Source organism: Antennarius striatus, chromosome 6 (genome assembly GCF_040054535.1).
Source record: "Antennarius striatus isolate MH-2024 chromosome 6, ASM4005453v1, whole genome shotgun sequence".
NCBI classification, from domain to species: Eukaryota; Metazoa; Chordata; class Actinopteri; order Lophiiformes; family Antennariidae; genus Antennarius; species Antennarius striatus.
In genome coordinates, this window is record NC_090781.1 from 10,927,954 (window position 1) to 10,944,042 (window position 16,089).

The following is a 16,089-nucleotide window of genomic DNA, read 5'->3' on the forward strand; positions in this document are numbered from 1 at the left end:
TAGATTATATATATAAACATTATATATTACACACAATTTTAAAGAAAATGTAACAGACACAAACCACAAGTTACGTTGCAAAAGAACTGAGCCTCTTTATTTGGACTGTCATTGATCCGGCTGATGGTGTACTTCATGAATACCATTCACACATGAGTGACAGTAAAAAAAAAACAAAAATAAAAAAACAACGTATAGTGTAGGATGGGATTTAAAATGTCCATAAAATATTAGAACATGTCTGGGGAGTCATAATTAAATATAAATTGTACAAGACAAATGCATGCAACATAGCCTACAGCTGGCCCTGTAAATTCAAGAATTAAGTCTGGCAGGGACATAAACATAATCCCAACACCACTTAATAGAAATTGTCATGCCACACAGGCTCTGTACCTCCTAGTGGATGCTTGGTTTGTGAAAATAAGTAAGGCGGAACTTATGCAGTGCTTTTGCCAACTAATTTAATGCATCCCTGGAATGTAAAAATGGAGTAAACATATTCCTTGGCCTGTTATTAGTGTTTAGTTTACTCATAATGACATAATTTGCGGCTCAGATAAGCATTGTCAGCCCCTGCTGCATCCCTTGTAGAAATCTGGTGCATTGTACCTCTGCATGTCTTTGCAGTCAAATATGGAGGCTGTCCAAAGCAAGAGAAAATAATAAGGATAATCTGAGCCATTTGTAACATAAAACAATAAACAATATAGTGAATAGTTAAAATGAGATAGCCAAGTTTTAGTTTTCCACATTGTTAACTGATAAAAGTCCTGTGGGCATGAAAGAGATGCTTTTAGAAAGTCAGATCTATTCAAGAGCCTGCTCTGAAGAAATCTATGACTATAATACCACTCTACACCAGTGAGGAAGCTGGAGCTGTGCATTTCAGGCACCACATGGACAGTTTATCAGGACTTAACAGCTAACAGATCAATCACATGAACAGAATAGCAGGAGTTACATGTCTCATACAGTTAACACTTGTAAAATGTTCTGAGACTCATGAGGAGTCCATGAATTAGGGGCAGAAGGCTTTTTTTAGGGTTCTACCCATCAACTTCAAGTGCGAAAAGGCGTCAGTTCTTTAAAGTGTCACATTGTGAGACAATGGAGTTTTCGTGACATCGCATAGCATGAACTGGGCATTACCCAAAAGAGATGTAAACAGTGACATGTAGTCGATATAAACATACAACATTGGTTGCAAAATTTCTTCTCTGAAGCTGTTGTTAACTCTGGGCACCATCAACCATCATGTCCTCTATCTACAACAGTGCTGTATTAGTGCGGCAAAACATGCGATTATAGAAAATAAGAATAGGTTATCAATATCGAGGGAGAGTAAAAAATACAATTGGAAAAGATATCTGTAAATAACTATCTTAACTTGACAGACCTCCCATGGTGCTGCTGAAAAAAAATCTGAATGGTTATCCCTGCCTTATAATGCAACCAAAAGTGATCCGAAAGTTAAGACCATTACACATACATGCACCTCCGCTCTGCCACATTCAAAGACAGAGGTTGTATAAGACAGTTTTTGATCAACACTGATACCATATGATAATGTTAGGGTTCTGAGACTGAAACACACTGAGACACAAACAGAAAATATTGACATCGTCAAGCACCTTGAAAAGTATGATTCATCAAATCATCACGTTGGCCATGTGAGGACAAGGGCACTGTGAGGGTCAGGCGCTGTGCTCCAGAGCCTTTATCAAATGATCATGCTTAATGGGTTTAATCTTTTTCTCACCCAGCATTTGAGTGTAAAATTAAAAACAATCTAACCTCTTTGCTTTTATAAATTCAATATTAAACCAGCTCTGGCACAGAACCAACCTCGACAGCCCTTATTTTACCCTTTGGGGATTCCTCAGCACAAAATGAGATTCATCATCATTTATGTAGTAGGGTATAAAATAATAGAGACAAACTGCAGCTGGCATAAATTCTTTGAACTGCTTTTCTTCTTAAAAATATTATACCATTGCTTTGCATTTCACTACAAATATCCTTCTCAATTAACAATCACACAACCCATGTCTTTGGCTTTGTATACATTTAGAGGAGGACAGTCACTTTTACTTAGATTATCTGTTCAAGGAAAAACAACCATAACAAAAGGTGTGCCCATTGTTGAATTACAGGCTTTTCCTAAATCCTTTTACTCTTCTGTTTTCTGTCTTTGCAACTGAGAGAATAAAAAGAATAAAAGAACCAAGGAAAGCTACGAAAGTTTCAACCAACACAAGCCCTCACAAGAACTGCTCATAAAGCATTTAAGGTGTGTGTTGATCTCTGCCAATCCAGACCTGATTACAAGTGGAACCTTGGTGAACGTATCTGAGGGTCAGTTGCAATTTTGTGGCAAATATGAGACATATTTAAACAAAAGTGCCTTATTTCTGACTGAGAGTTTTCTCAATACATATATTATGTGGTGTGGGGCTGTGACTGTCAGTGTGTTTCGTAAGGAAGCCTCCCTCCAAGGCAGGAGGAGAAGAACAGTAACTCATAGGGAGGAACCCATTTAAGGGAGCACCAATTCGCTGTTTTTCTCTCAGACCATGGCAAACTGAGTCTGCACATCATGTCACAGTCCTGCAGGTGACATGGAGCAGTTTGCTTTTTTTTTTTACTCTGTCCTGCAATATAATAATCATCTGTTTTCCATTTTTAATAAACTTAGATGTATATAATAAAGTACAAAAATATTAGAGAACATATACAGTTTTTTGTCATTTTGTAGTGACTGCTTTGCCTGGTTTTCTTAAGCATACGTATATCTATTTGCTGGGTGATGAGGAACTTAACAGGCCTTGACCAAAGTGTATTTTTCCATTCTTGTTATATCGTTGATGTACGGTCTGTTCCATCTGAGGAGGAGATAATAAAAGTTTTCAGGTTTTTCCAATCACAATCAATTGATTCATTTAACTTAGCATATGTGATATATTTCTGGATAAGGAGAAGCAGCTTTCTTCAGTTAAGAAGAAAACAGGCATTTGTTCATTTCCTGCAGCAGCTGTATCTGAATAAAATGTCAGGATACTGCATACACAGATACGAAATACGTTATCTATCTCGAAGGAATGAAACAGAATTCCATCTAACTTGTCAAGCCAGTAGATCATACCATCACACAGGGGTGTGTCTCATCCTCTACAACCTGACTTTGAACGATTGATTGTATTGTATAAGTAATAAAACAGTGTTAGTCCTGTTTACTGCTGCTGCTGAGGAAACTTACCCCCTAAGGCATGCTCCGTCATACTGAGGCACAGTGACTCCAGCGTGGGGTTGATCTCCAGGTCTGCACCTGGAACTTGGCATTCTGAGAGAAGAAGTGAGGAATGAAAATCTTGACGGTATTTTTACTCAAAGTCCATTTTACCACGCAGTAAATGTATCTAAATGTCCTACAAGGATTAATTTGTTAATTTCCTGTTTTTTTCTGCTGTTTAACCAGAATATTACAAGAAATTAACTCAGTGAAATGTGTAGTTACTACACAGACAGACTTGTCAATGCCTATGTTACGATAGATGTCAACCTTTATTTGTTTTTCATGAGGAATACATAATATTCTTTTTTCAGTCAATATACTGTATGTCGACTACCAGTAATTACATCTTTCATTAAAATTACTGATAAAATAAGCAAAACAAATATTTTTTTATTGTAGAAAGAAGTTCCTAATAAAAGCTGTGTTAAAACTTGATCCCTCACGCAACAAGCACATTTGAGTTGTCTCTTGTGAAACCATAACAAATGTCCACAACAGGGACAACGTGCTTGGCTCACTCATCTACACTTTGCCCAGGTGCAACAGTTTGACATATTGGAAAAAAAACCTTTTGTTTAAGCCGTGCATAAAAGCAGTTTGACTTGCTATTACCTGGTGTTTATCAACTCTGACTCAGTCTTTAAACTAACACACAATATGATTTTCAAATAATTAAATATTAACCATTTGTCATTTTCTGTTGCAGTCAACGAACCGTCCTGTAACGCTTAGAGGGAGACGTTGAGGTGCTGTGATATTCGAACCTTATAGCAGTAAAATGAGACTGAATAGTCATTGACTTCTGCATCAGTATCGTGAGAAAAGAGACACATGACATTAGGGTAACATTCATGTGGAACTCATCCATGTACAACATCTTAATTATTATCTTCATCGCATCAGACTTGCTGCACTGTTCACACATTTTCTTACGCGCCGGATTACAACTCAAACCTTGTGCTATATATAATTTTCACAAGGAAACTTGACACCGTTTGATATGAATGCAGTGACATCACTCTAGAGATTGTTTCTCTAGCTACAGTAATGTCTAAAGTTTCCATTTCGCCTGACAATTTACTTCACACTTCTTTACAAACCAAAGCATTCTCACAAGAGGTCACTCAGATGTTATCTATTTAGAAATCTTTAAATAACCTGATTTTGAGGACCTAGGAGTACACCCTGTTAACCTCTGCCGTAATACGTCTCGTCATTAAAAAGGATAAAAAGAAATGAGTAACGCTCATTCAAATGAACTCCTTAAATAGCTTTAAAAAAACAGTAAGATGTGGTCTAATAGCTGAAACATTACTTGTGTCCCTGGTTCAATTACAGCTGAGGACCTGCGCTCCATTTCATGTCCTCCTCTCTCCTGTCTATTTATATACTATCCTATAATCAAGTCAACAATACTAACAAAAAACAATCCAGAGAACCACAAAGATCTACATGACATTATGTACTTGGTGTGCTGCGTGGGTACTAGTCACATCAGTTGTACCGTTTACACACAAACATGCAACACACAAAAGCCCCCTTGTAAGAGGTCCTGTGGTTAGAACACACCATTATTTTTGCCACACTGCCAGTTGTCTTTGTATTAAACAAGACATAAGATCACTACATGAACAAGCTCAGCAATTAAGTAAGACTAGCCACACATTACAATCACAATTGCTTAGGAAGCATAAACAACTTTCTTGTGAGTGTTCTGTTTTAGTTTGCAATGAAAACTACATGACTACATTTTTTTTATAATGTATATGTAAAAACAAAATCAACAATAGTAGTAGTAAGTGTAGCCCATCAATGGAGAAATGAAAACATGGGTTCATTCATATGCTGAAGAGATTAACCATTTCACAGAGTAATCTATGCCTACAAGGCTACAAATGAATGCTCCTGTGTGAAATCTGGAACACACACAACAAAGCCACCAAAAGGTTATACATATTGTACGAGGTTGCAGATTGTTTACTGCAACATGTTGCTAAGCCGCCTTGTTATTTTGTCCTTGGCAAAGAAGGTGAGCAGTTTTCTGTTAGAATCTGACACTTTGTAACTTAAATAGCTCACAAAACCAACAGTCAAATCTGTCATTTTAAAAAATAATTCTCTCTTTAACCATTCCCAATTCAGAATTAAAACGATTTGACTTGTGATGGTGACAACGTAGGGAACAGTAATGAATTAAAATGTAAAAAAATTTGAAAAAAAGATCAAGTATAGCCACACTTAAATACTATGAAAGAAATCAAACGAAAGCAACGTCAGACTGCAGGCGAGTGCTTGTACTACCTTGTTGCTGGAACATGAGCATGGTTTGTGGGGACGTGTGGACAGGGAGGGAGTGGGTACGCTGCACAGAGCTGCGACTCTGACTCGGCATGCTGTTGCTGCCCCCTGGGTTGGCAAACCACAGGTTCTATCGAAGAAAACACAAACTGTCATGGTCAACACGTCAGCAAAAACTTCTTAATCTCTGATAATATACGTTGTACATCAAAAACCTTTCACTCTCTTAACATGATAATTTAACTATTGTTTATTTTCATTCATGTTATATGAACTATTTTATAACAGCTTTGACCTGTCATCAAACAAGTCAGTAACTTCAGACACAATAAAAGGTAAAGGTGAAGAAATTTTAAACCAAATCAAATTTGAGTCAAATGCCTGGGGCAGCAGTGGCTCAGCGGTAGAGCAGATGTCTTGAAGACGAAGACTGATCGCCCAGCCATCGGTGGTTCGAATCCCGCTCCCGCCAGGACTTCCCACCGGAGTGTGAGCTGACGGTGGGAGGTGTCAGCTCACCTCCCAGCCACTGCCGAGGCGCCCTTGAGCAAGGCACCGCCCCCTACAAGCTGCTCAGTTGGGTGCTACCTGAAGTGGCTGCCCTTCACTCTGCCTCCCCATATACTGTTGTGCTGTGATTACTAACTGCATAATAGCAGGCCCCTTGTGTGTTGTTTGTTTTAGGGCCCTGCACAAATACTATTTATCCTGCATGTAACACAAAATCATGTATAGAGTGAAAATCGTAATTTCCCCGTTAAGGGGATTAATAAAGTTCATCTTCTTCTTCCTTTTGTTCTGTGGCTACAAATATGATGTGAGGTTTAAATTTTCCTAAATTAGTACTTTAAGCTGTGTATAGCCTTTTGCACTAATTCCAACTCAAAGAATCAATTAGCCAACATGACTTGAGACATATGAATTATCTGAGATCTAAATCAAGTTACATGCGTCACGAAATTTGATGAACTGTAATGACAGGAACACTGACTTGTCTACCCTGGCCTGCCAGTGCAGGACTAGTGAGTGTGTGACGAGGAGATGCTCCCCCAATCCCACTGGGACTCAGGAGACCAATGCGTCCAGCTGGGAGTCCTCGTGGGGTCATCTGGAACTGCCTTTGCCCCCGTCGTGCTACAACTCCACTCACAGAGCCTGCTGTGGGGAGGGAGTTGGACCCATAGGTCCAGCTGGTGTAACACAAACAAAAAAAGGACAGATCTTCGGAGTTAAAATAACCGCTTGTTCACCCACTGAAGCTAAAATGGTATGGTTCTTACTAATCGAAGAGGAAAATGAAAATGGAAGGCAAAGTTTAACAGTTGCAAGGATAAGGAGAGGGAGGTGACACGTAAAAGTGGAATCTCACCCTTTCTGACGGTACACAGGCATGTCCAGCATAGCTTTCCGTGGAAACAGGCGGAGCAGTTTGAGAACCTGCTGCTTCCATGTGACCAGCCTTTTCTTTTGAGTTTCTGAGAACGCCTTTTAACACAGAAAGACACAGCAGGAGAAAAAAGGCATCAGAATTTTAGATCCCACTATCGGATCCCAGCAGATGCTTCTGGAATTTGTGATTTCTTTTTGTCAAGGAAAATGACAAACTTTTAGACAATGACAGTGTTCTCAGCCCTCAACACCAAATATATCACATTGTCTGCATGTTGTATATATTACTTAATATTTATGGGAGCCTTCATTTTCTACCAACAATAAAAAATGAATGCATTCAATTTGAATTAAAGGAGTCAGTAAATGTAGGAAACTGTCTGGATGTTCTCACCTCATGTGTTAAACACTTCTCAATGAGTTGAAGGTAACAGCTGATATTCTCCTCATCCGGCCTTGAGACCAGCAGCTGGGTGCACACTGGAACCAAGAAAATACAACCACAGTTTATGGATTGGGAACACCTATTTCTTCAACCAAAAACAATAGAAAATATTTTCTGATTATATCTTCTCTGTGTTAACAAAACATTAAAGATCAATTCCTGTGAGTAGAAATCACACATGCGCCAGGTTTATGCATTCCCTCTCCCTCTCTCTCACCTTTACCCATGACGCGAGTGAACTGTCCAGCAATGTCGCCTTCTGAGATGGGTGTGGCGGGGGAGTCTCCCTCACAGGGAGCTGGGTTGTGGGACTGGAAGCCTTCTGGGGCCGGCTCTTTGTCTGCTCCTGTTTTTGTAGCATCTGAAGGGGAGGCGGCTGTGTCTGGGGCAGTGGCAGTGTCCGGGGCAGATTGTGCTGCACTGGGTGGGCTGTAAGCCTTGATGGGTGTGACTATAATCTGCTGAAGTTCTTGGAGGGCATTTCGCAAGTTTCCCCCTTCCAAAATATCCTGCCATGACATTACAACATAAGTGACACAGGTTTTATATCAAGGAACAGTTGAGTAAAAAAAAATTGGCATTTTCCAATAATGATGTAATAAACTACGTAAACTTTCCAATGAAATTGTCTTCACTGTATTAAATACTTTACTGGCTGTGGACATCTAGTCATTATGATGAGGTGTAAACACAGCTCCACCTTCAACACAGGATGGAGACTATAACACACCAGCAGGCAGCTGCCCCTAAAGTCTCTCTAAACTTCCAGATGTCCTATGACATCCTGCCCACTTCTCATCTTCACAGAACACACAGAACACATGGCCTTTCAGTTGTTTGTGAAAGCCGTGTTACTGATTTAGAGACGGAAACTCCACAGACTTGTTGGAAAACAAACTGTTAAATTATGTCCACTGTTGGTCAACAGATTGAGTACTGCTAGCATGACGTTACCTTTCTGGCTCACTGCTGAGCCACAGGGGTCAAAAACTCTTTCCCCTAACTGTCCAATTTGTCACGCTATTTGCATAAGAAAGTGGGAACTTTTAACCATTAAAAAAAAAAAAAAACGCAATTAAGGTCAACACACACACGCACTTTCCTGTGAAATTTTGAGAAGCAGAACTAAAGCTCAGTCTACAATATTGTAAAATGTTTTATTGTTCATCTTACTGATGATCTCAACACTTATGTTGGTCTTAATTCCCAGAAGTCTCCTAAAAGAACCAGGATTTGCTCAGAGTGTCACAAAATCCAATGGAACACATTGTGAGCACTCTGTAAACAAATATTGCCCGTTGCCAAGTTGTAGCTGATGTTTTACCTTTTTTATTACGTAGTGGATGTTTCCGTTACACAGGAACCTTATTTATTTAGGGTAGCAGTTATTTACTTAAACTGCAATCTACTGAAAAATTGCCTAATTTTTTTTTTCCCTTTGGTAAGTGACCATGGTACAAATAATATTCTATCTGGTGACATATTCAGCAATTCTAGGACAGAAAAGTACATTAACCCAGCTACTGGGAGGAACACTTTGGGTTTAAGGGTGACATGGTGTGTAGAAAAATCTGCTACAGATCTTGAGTCAAACCTCAAGAAAAACAAACGTTTGTGTTAATGAATTATTCCAGAGGAAAATACAAAATATCTACTGGCTGTTCTGTGTCCGCTTCTGTTCCAACAACCAAATAAAAGTCTGACTACATCTCCAGGTTCACTGTTAATCAAGCATGATTGGAAATTCAACATGTGGAACAATTGTTTATCTGTTTTTGGACCATAAGAAAAAACAACAGATCCCATATAATTACCTTTTCCAAAGACTTGAGCACACTCTGCCTCTCTCGCAGTTTCTGAATACTTAAGGCAATCTTGTGCCGTGCTCCTTTAGTGACATTCTAAAAAGGAAAGTAACAAAAGGCATGAGAGGAAAGCAACTCATTTCTTGTGGAAACACTGAGTAATTTATACAGTTACTAAATAACAAACCTAATCACCATTTGTTTCATTAGAGCCAAGGGGCAGAAGTAAAATTGCACCATTTATATGTCTGACTGCTTGGATTTAACTGTGGGGTGCGCTGCTTAATTTCATGCCTCATTGAGAGTTGATGTATCATCAGGTTTGAGGACAGTAATCATCACAACTGATAGGAAGGGTAGGATAATCAAAGACTGGCCACAATGTATGTAAAAAAAGAGACTTAATAACCTGCGACTCCAGGTGCTGCTCTGTGAGAATCATCATTTCCTCGTAGGTCATCTGAGAGAAAAGTGACGCATATTTATGAAGACGGAGACTCTTCAACCATGCAGGAACATCTAAAAAAAATTCAAAGAAAGATATGTTACATATCAGTTTATATCACAAAAGCTGTTGCACTTTTTTTCAAGAGCACCATTGGCCCACTTCAGTAATGAACTCCGACCTTTCATGCCACTGCCATCCTCCTGGAATGTGTTGCGACTGGAACCCTGTTCTTCTGTCTGCTCACTGCCAGAGGAGGCTACACTGCTCTGGGGGGAAAGAGGTGCGTGGTCTGTTGCAATGAAACTTTGACGGCCTCCTGCATCATCCTGGCTGCCCCACTCAGATCCACAAGCCTGGGGACTGGATGGAATAACGGACATGGACTTCTTCAGAGGGCTAGGCTGCATTTGCCCACCCACAGCTGGCATGGGAAACAATAAATGCAGGAAAACATTCTTAGGCATTTATTTAACCAGACATAACTGACAATGGCATATCCATGAAGCAAAAACACTGTACAACAACTGCACCAGCATATGAAATATTCCAAAATCCAACTCAAAAAACAAGTAAGCACAATACTTTATCATGACTAAGACAGTAGAAGCTAAAATACAGCCTATGAGATGTGCTCTGGAAAAGATGACCATTCTTGCTTGGAACTCACTTTAAGTTTCAGTTTCCATGGAAACTTTTTTTTACCCCATTTGCAGAAAATATTTTTAAAAAACAAATATACCACAGCTACTTACCGGTACTCTGGTTAACATATATGTAAACTTCAGTAAAGCTAAAATTTACAGTTATGCTCCAGACAAAAAGGTTTTATGACTGAACTAAAAGACAACTTATCATTCCCCTGCCATTTTTATGTTGGGAGATAAAATTGTTCACATCCTGAAAACTTCAACAACATAGACACAATTGTGCCACATTCCCATAACAATCCATTTACTTGCAGTAACAAACATTACCTGTGTTATTGCTGTTGATGGGAGAAGACATCCCACCCGGGAAAGGCATATGCCCATTCTGGCCTGCTGGAGAGGTGTTGGATGATGGGGATTTGTCATGCCAGCTGTGTCCAGGGTCAAGAGCCTCAGCCGAGCTCGACCATTCATCTGAGCCCTGGTGTGGGTGGTACGGGCTAGAAGGGGGCCGGGGTGTATAGCCACTAGACAGGTGCTCCTCCAGGTGGTTTAGCCACATGGCCAGAGAGGTGCGGTCATCCAGTGTGGTGGCAGGATGGATGAGCGCGTATGATAGCAACTGTCTGCTTTCCTCCACAAACAGGCTACTCTCAATAGTGTGACTCAATACCTTCTGCAGCAGCTTCATGTACTCACATTTGGCCTCACTGTTGCGTGGCTGCAGCAGGGGCAGGTGGGACAGTAGCAAGGATACAACCTTCTCCTTTGGCTCCTGATGCCACTGGCAAACAATTGCTATTGACAAAATGGCAAATCAAGAATGTTACCAATGATTAACCTTTATGACCTGATTAATGCGTGCCTTCTTCAGTTTTAGGAAGGAATAATGTTAATTTACCTGCATTGTTCGCTTCAGCTTCTAGGATGTGGATCTCTGTGCAGTCTGCCAACCAGTGTTCGAGGCAGATGTGTAAGAAGCGAGCCTGGGTGCGGGACACCCTCTTCAGGAGGGACAACAGTGCCACCGTCTGTTCACACTCATTCCAGCCCTTGAACCAATCTGTGAGGATACCTACCTGGTCTCGGAACATCATGGCGTGTCTCCAAATAAAGGAGAAAAGGAATGTATAAATGGGTAGGGGAAGTGAAAGACAGTTCTCTCAGAAACAACAGTCTCACCCCGCACAGCGGGGTTATATTAGTGACAGTCCTGAGATCCCCTCAGACTGGACCGAGGGGCCCTCACATGGTTCAGGTGCAAGAAGAAGTTCAGATAATGGTGTCGCGTGGATTATCAGGGATGTCTTCTGAAGCGAGGTTATGTGTGTTAACCGTAGTCAGAAATGACTCCAACAGGAAATGAAGTGTTTCACTCTAGCATGTTCTGAATCACATTGTACGTGCCCTGTAAAATAAACAGACAGAAAAATCTTAGACATGTGTTCAAAATGACATCATCTACACTTAATACATTAACAAACATGAGTGCTTTGACAGTTTAAAACAATGCTGAAAGTTTGTGTTGTATCGATCATATGTTTCTATCTCATTTGCAGAGCATTCAAGACAGACATCACTTATAGGTTGTTTTTTTTGTGTGTTATATTTCAAATAAATTGTTGATAAACTTGGACGTTATAGCAACATTAAGAGTGTTACCTGAATTAGGCTTTTACTAACTTAAACTCTTCACAAGGATGCATATCCATCTTGTTCAATTTTTCGAGTCATAATGTTAAAGAATGTTCACAACAGGTGTTCAAAAAACTTGACTTGAAGGATAAGCGTCCATTTCATTTAAGGCAGTAGTAATATTTACAGACTGAACTAAGATAGACTTCTGTCACAGGAGTACGGGCTGTCATCATTTCCATTTATATCCAACAACTAAATATAACACAGTAGTTATCACCTCAAGAAAAGTAACATACATTAACTTTGGGGTAACAGTGCATGCCATAACAGCTGACACCAGTACCAGCTGTTAAATCACAGTCTAATTTTAATTATAGAACAGTCATGAGTCTGGTTAGAAGATCTGATTGATGTCTATAAAGTTCAAACAGGCATCATTTCAATCAGCAGCATAGCGTTGGATACTGGAAGACACAGTTATCTGGGTTAACTGAGGCAAACTACAAGACGCATTCAAGACGTTTCTTAACAGATGCATCGAAGTATGTTCCAGCGCCTGGTCATGTTAAGAAGCACCACAATATATGAGGCCCTGTCACAGCTGTAGCAAACGACTTTACAGACTTCATTTCACATTTACAAGAGGGTCCATAGCAAACAAAAGACTAAGTGTATTTGGTCGTGCCTATAAAGTGACAGATTCCTACATTTCAAACGCTGTATACCAAAGTAACAAAAGTGAAAACAGTAATAGCACTAGCATTTTGACTGTCTCATCGTGGTGTCAAATTTAATCCACCCATGAAAACGCAATACTAACAGCATACCCAACAGATGTCGCAGCTTTTGACATTATCTTGTGCTTCCGAACAGTGAAACATTTTCAACACGTCGGTTTCACTGTGACACAAAGCACAAGAAAACATCGATTTTTCATTACTAGCTCGGTCGGCCTCGTCATTGATATGGGATTCACAATTTGTATTGTTAGTGGTTAACACTGTTGCTGCCCCTTCTCTCCGTTTCGTGCTTCAATCTTAGCGGTGGGAACAGGGAGGCTAAAACGCAGTTTTAATCGAATGACGCCTGTTACAAGTTGACAAGACAAAGTTATGGTAGTTGCAATTTAACATAAACACACTCATGGGGATTGTTGTTTACCTTTGTCAATTGTGACTGGTTAGCGAGCTAGGCTAAGGTGCTAATGCACAGCTAGCTCGACGGTAGGGCAGGGATAGTGAGCAAAAATGCTAGCGCTAGCTTCTTAGGTAGCAAGTTTTGCTAACAGATGCAACAACGTTGGCTTAGCTGAAAGAAGCGTAGATTTCAATCTCCTCCGAGGTTTTCCTTACGGGTATTCCTTCAAAGCAGCGAGCTCTCGTGGTTTCAAACAAATCATATTAAAGAAGGTATATACAAAATGTTTATTGCAAAGCAGAAAATAACGTACGCCTGGAGAATTCTACTTCGATTTTGAGTGACGTCAGACGTTCGCGTACGTCATACGTCTGGGCGGTAAGTAGCACCTTGTTCCGCCCCCTGGGTTCTTTGTCACATATGGCACTAATTACATACAAACTGTACATACATACATACATACATACATACATACATACATACATACATACATACATACATACATACATACATACATACATACATACATACATACATACATACATACAAAATCAACACAAATCAACACATTCTGATTCAATTGAAAACATATACCATGTCCAAACTTTTTTGAAAAAGTAATTGTTATGTGTTACAATGCTAAAACTGTTATATTCTAGTACATACATACCGATATATATATATATATATATATATATATATATATGTGTGTGTGTGTGTGTGTGTGTGTGTGCACAGTATGTGTGTGTGTGTGTGTGCGTGCGTGCGTGTGTGTGTGTGTGTATGTGTGAGGACCAAATCAAAATATATTTACTTTTGCTGTATTTATTTTAATTATATTTAAAAGAAAATGTATTTACTTTTTATACATTTTGTCTTATTCCATTGAATTCTATCTGACGACCATTGTAATCACTGATTTTATTTCAATCATCCCAAACTGGGAAATTAGGTTGCCTTCAAATTATATCTGTATGGATATATTAACATTTAACAAGTCCCCTACCAACATTCAACAGGTGATTGCTACTCATAATTCTGACCTCACAGAATTACATCTGACAAAATTTTTTTTTTTTTAATTTCAGGACAAACTTGGTTGATTTTGCAAACTGGAGACTTCTTGTACTGTTGAAAACAGGAAGCAGAAGTTATGCATGCTCTTACTGTGTGCCTGCCCAACTGTCAGATTGGCAGCATTACTCTGAGGAAGACTTACAAAGATCCCCTCAGAATGGTAGGTGAAACTCATGTGATTGCCTTGAAAATTTGTGCTTTTCTCTTGAATTTGACCAGATTTGATGAACTGTCAGTTATACGCATTGTGTAGAGTATTTTTTTGTTTCCATTGCGACACAAGTTGACTATCCCCTGTGCTCTTTCACACAGGAAGCTACATTGTTGCACAGACATTTCCTGCCCTCAATATGTCAGAATAGTGTTATGAACATTTAATGCATCTCAAAAGATCAAGACGCCTGTTCTGGTGTTTCTATTTCTGATTTTTATACCTGTCAGTTTTATTTGCCCAAGGGTCTGGAACATCATGAGGCATTAAGACTTTTCAGATTGACACTGCATCAGTTATTTTATCTTTTTATATTTTGCAGTCAAGCTCTCTGGTTGTGTGTGAAGTGGATGAAAGTCTGACAGAGAAGCTGAAAAAGTTTAGGTTTCGAAAAGAAACCAACAATGCTGCCTTACTAAGTAAGTATAATTTGCTAAATAATAATTCTATAGATACTTCTATGTCAATTTTAATTGTTTGGAACTTAAAAAATAAAAATTCACATTTAATACAAGTGTCAGTGTTTTAACATTTTCTGATTTCATTTCTCAGTTAAAATAGACATGAAGAAAAAACTTGTTATCCTTGAAGAAGAATATGAGGCAAGTACATTTATTTTTGCATTTGAACTTTTTTGGTGTTCTCAGAATCCAAAGTCATAGAGTCAACTTTGGCTTTCAGGACATCTCACTGGATGACTTGAGAGGTGAACTTCCTGAACGGCAACCCAGATATCCTGACTGGATGTCTCATAAATATATGAAAAGCTTCATAGTGTAGCAATTACATCTCTTCACTTGTACGGTAACATTCTAACAAAGTTGATCTTCCTTGACGGAGCGGTTGTGCACATTCATTGTCTACAGTTACAAATATGTCCATGATGATGGGAGGGTCTCTTACCCGCTATGTTTGATTTTTTCCAGTCCAGAGGGTGAGTACACATAGCATCTGTTTATAATTTACTGGTACTTTTGACTGGTAAAAGTTCATTTCGATTCTCACAGGATGTAAGCCAGAGCAGCAGATCATGTATGCAGGCAGCAAGACTCAGTTGGTCCAAACTGCAAAGCTGACAAAGGTGCCGTCTCACAGTTCTGAGTTCACAGCTCAGGTGTTATGTTAAAGAATGGGTTCAACAATCTGGATGGCTAGACTGTAAAATTAAATATTCGTTTTGAGACATGCCACTAAAAGTTAATATGCCAAATACATTGTCCAGCTGATCCGTCTGAAATTTGGTCTGTCATACATTTATTTGAACCTTCACCTCATCAAAACATTCAAGTATTGAATGTAGGTTATTTTTAATATGCTTTTGCCTTAGCATGTCTTCATTTAGCAGCCATTCATTGGTCAGCTTCTTTCTGAGCTTCTTTATTATTATTTATTTATTTTTTATGACACTGCAATCAGAATTTTAATGTGACATCTTCTTTTTCTCTGAGGTCTTTGACACAAGACATGCTGAGGAATTGACGGAAGAATGGCTGAAGAACCAATTGTCATTCTTTCGCTGACTACACCAGCTGCATTGTTTTTTACAATGTTATTGTTTTGATACTATTAAATGACTAATGACAAAAAAATCAAGATGAACATGATACATTGCATTGAGAATAAGTAAAATCTTTCAATTACTGAATGTCTCAAGTCACTTATAGCCACATGTTTCTTAATGCCAAAGTGTGTATTTTTG

At 39.1% G+C, this 16,089-nt stretch overlaps 2 protein-coding genes across 2 annotated transcripts; one reads left to right on the top strand and one right to left on the bottom strand.

Annotated features, from left to right (window-relative positions):
* Nucleotides 1–70: 70 nt before the first annotated feature.
* On the bottom strand, nucleotides 71–13,437 carry LOC137596666 (protein Smaug homolog 2). Its single transcript, XM_068317363.1, has 13 exons — nucleotides 13,127–13,437; nucleotides 11,229–11,735; nucleotides 10,655–11,125; nucleotides 9,859–10,101; nucleotides 9,642–9,751; nucleotides 9,242–9,328; nucleotides 7,645–7,936; nucleotides 7,377–7,462; nucleotides 6,963–7,078; nucleotides 6,585–6,783; nucleotides 5,597–5,723; nucleotides 3,260–3,343; nucleotides 71–2,885 (listed from the first exon to the last, which is right to left on the bottom strand). Exons 2-13 carry the CDS (start codon nucleotides 11,422–11,424, stop codon nucleotides 2,857–2,859), a joined length of 2,040 nt encoding a protein of 679 aa, XP_068173464.1. The 5' UTR covers nucleotides 11,425–11,735; nucleotides 13,127–13,437; the 3' UTR covers nucleotides 71–2,856.
* Nucleotides 13,438–14,240: 803 nt separating this feature from the next.
* gmfg (glia maturation factor, gamma) lies at nucleotides 14,241–16,031 on the top strand. The gene is made up of 7 exons (XM_068317321.1): nucleotides 14,241–14,339; nucleotides 14,713–14,809; nucleotides 14,943–14,992; nucleotides 15,072–15,121; nucleotides 15,242–15,324; nucleotides 15,398–15,471; nucleotides 15,839–16,031. The coding sequence occupies exons 1-7, from the start codon at nucleotides 14,256–14,258 to the stop codon at nucleotides 15,908–15,910; spliced, it is 510 nt and encodes a 169-aa protein (XP_068173422.1). The 5' UTR covers nucleotides 14,241–14,255; the 3' UTR covers nucleotides 15,911–16,031.
* The last annotated feature ends 58 nt before the right edge of the window (nucleotides 16,032–16,089 follow it).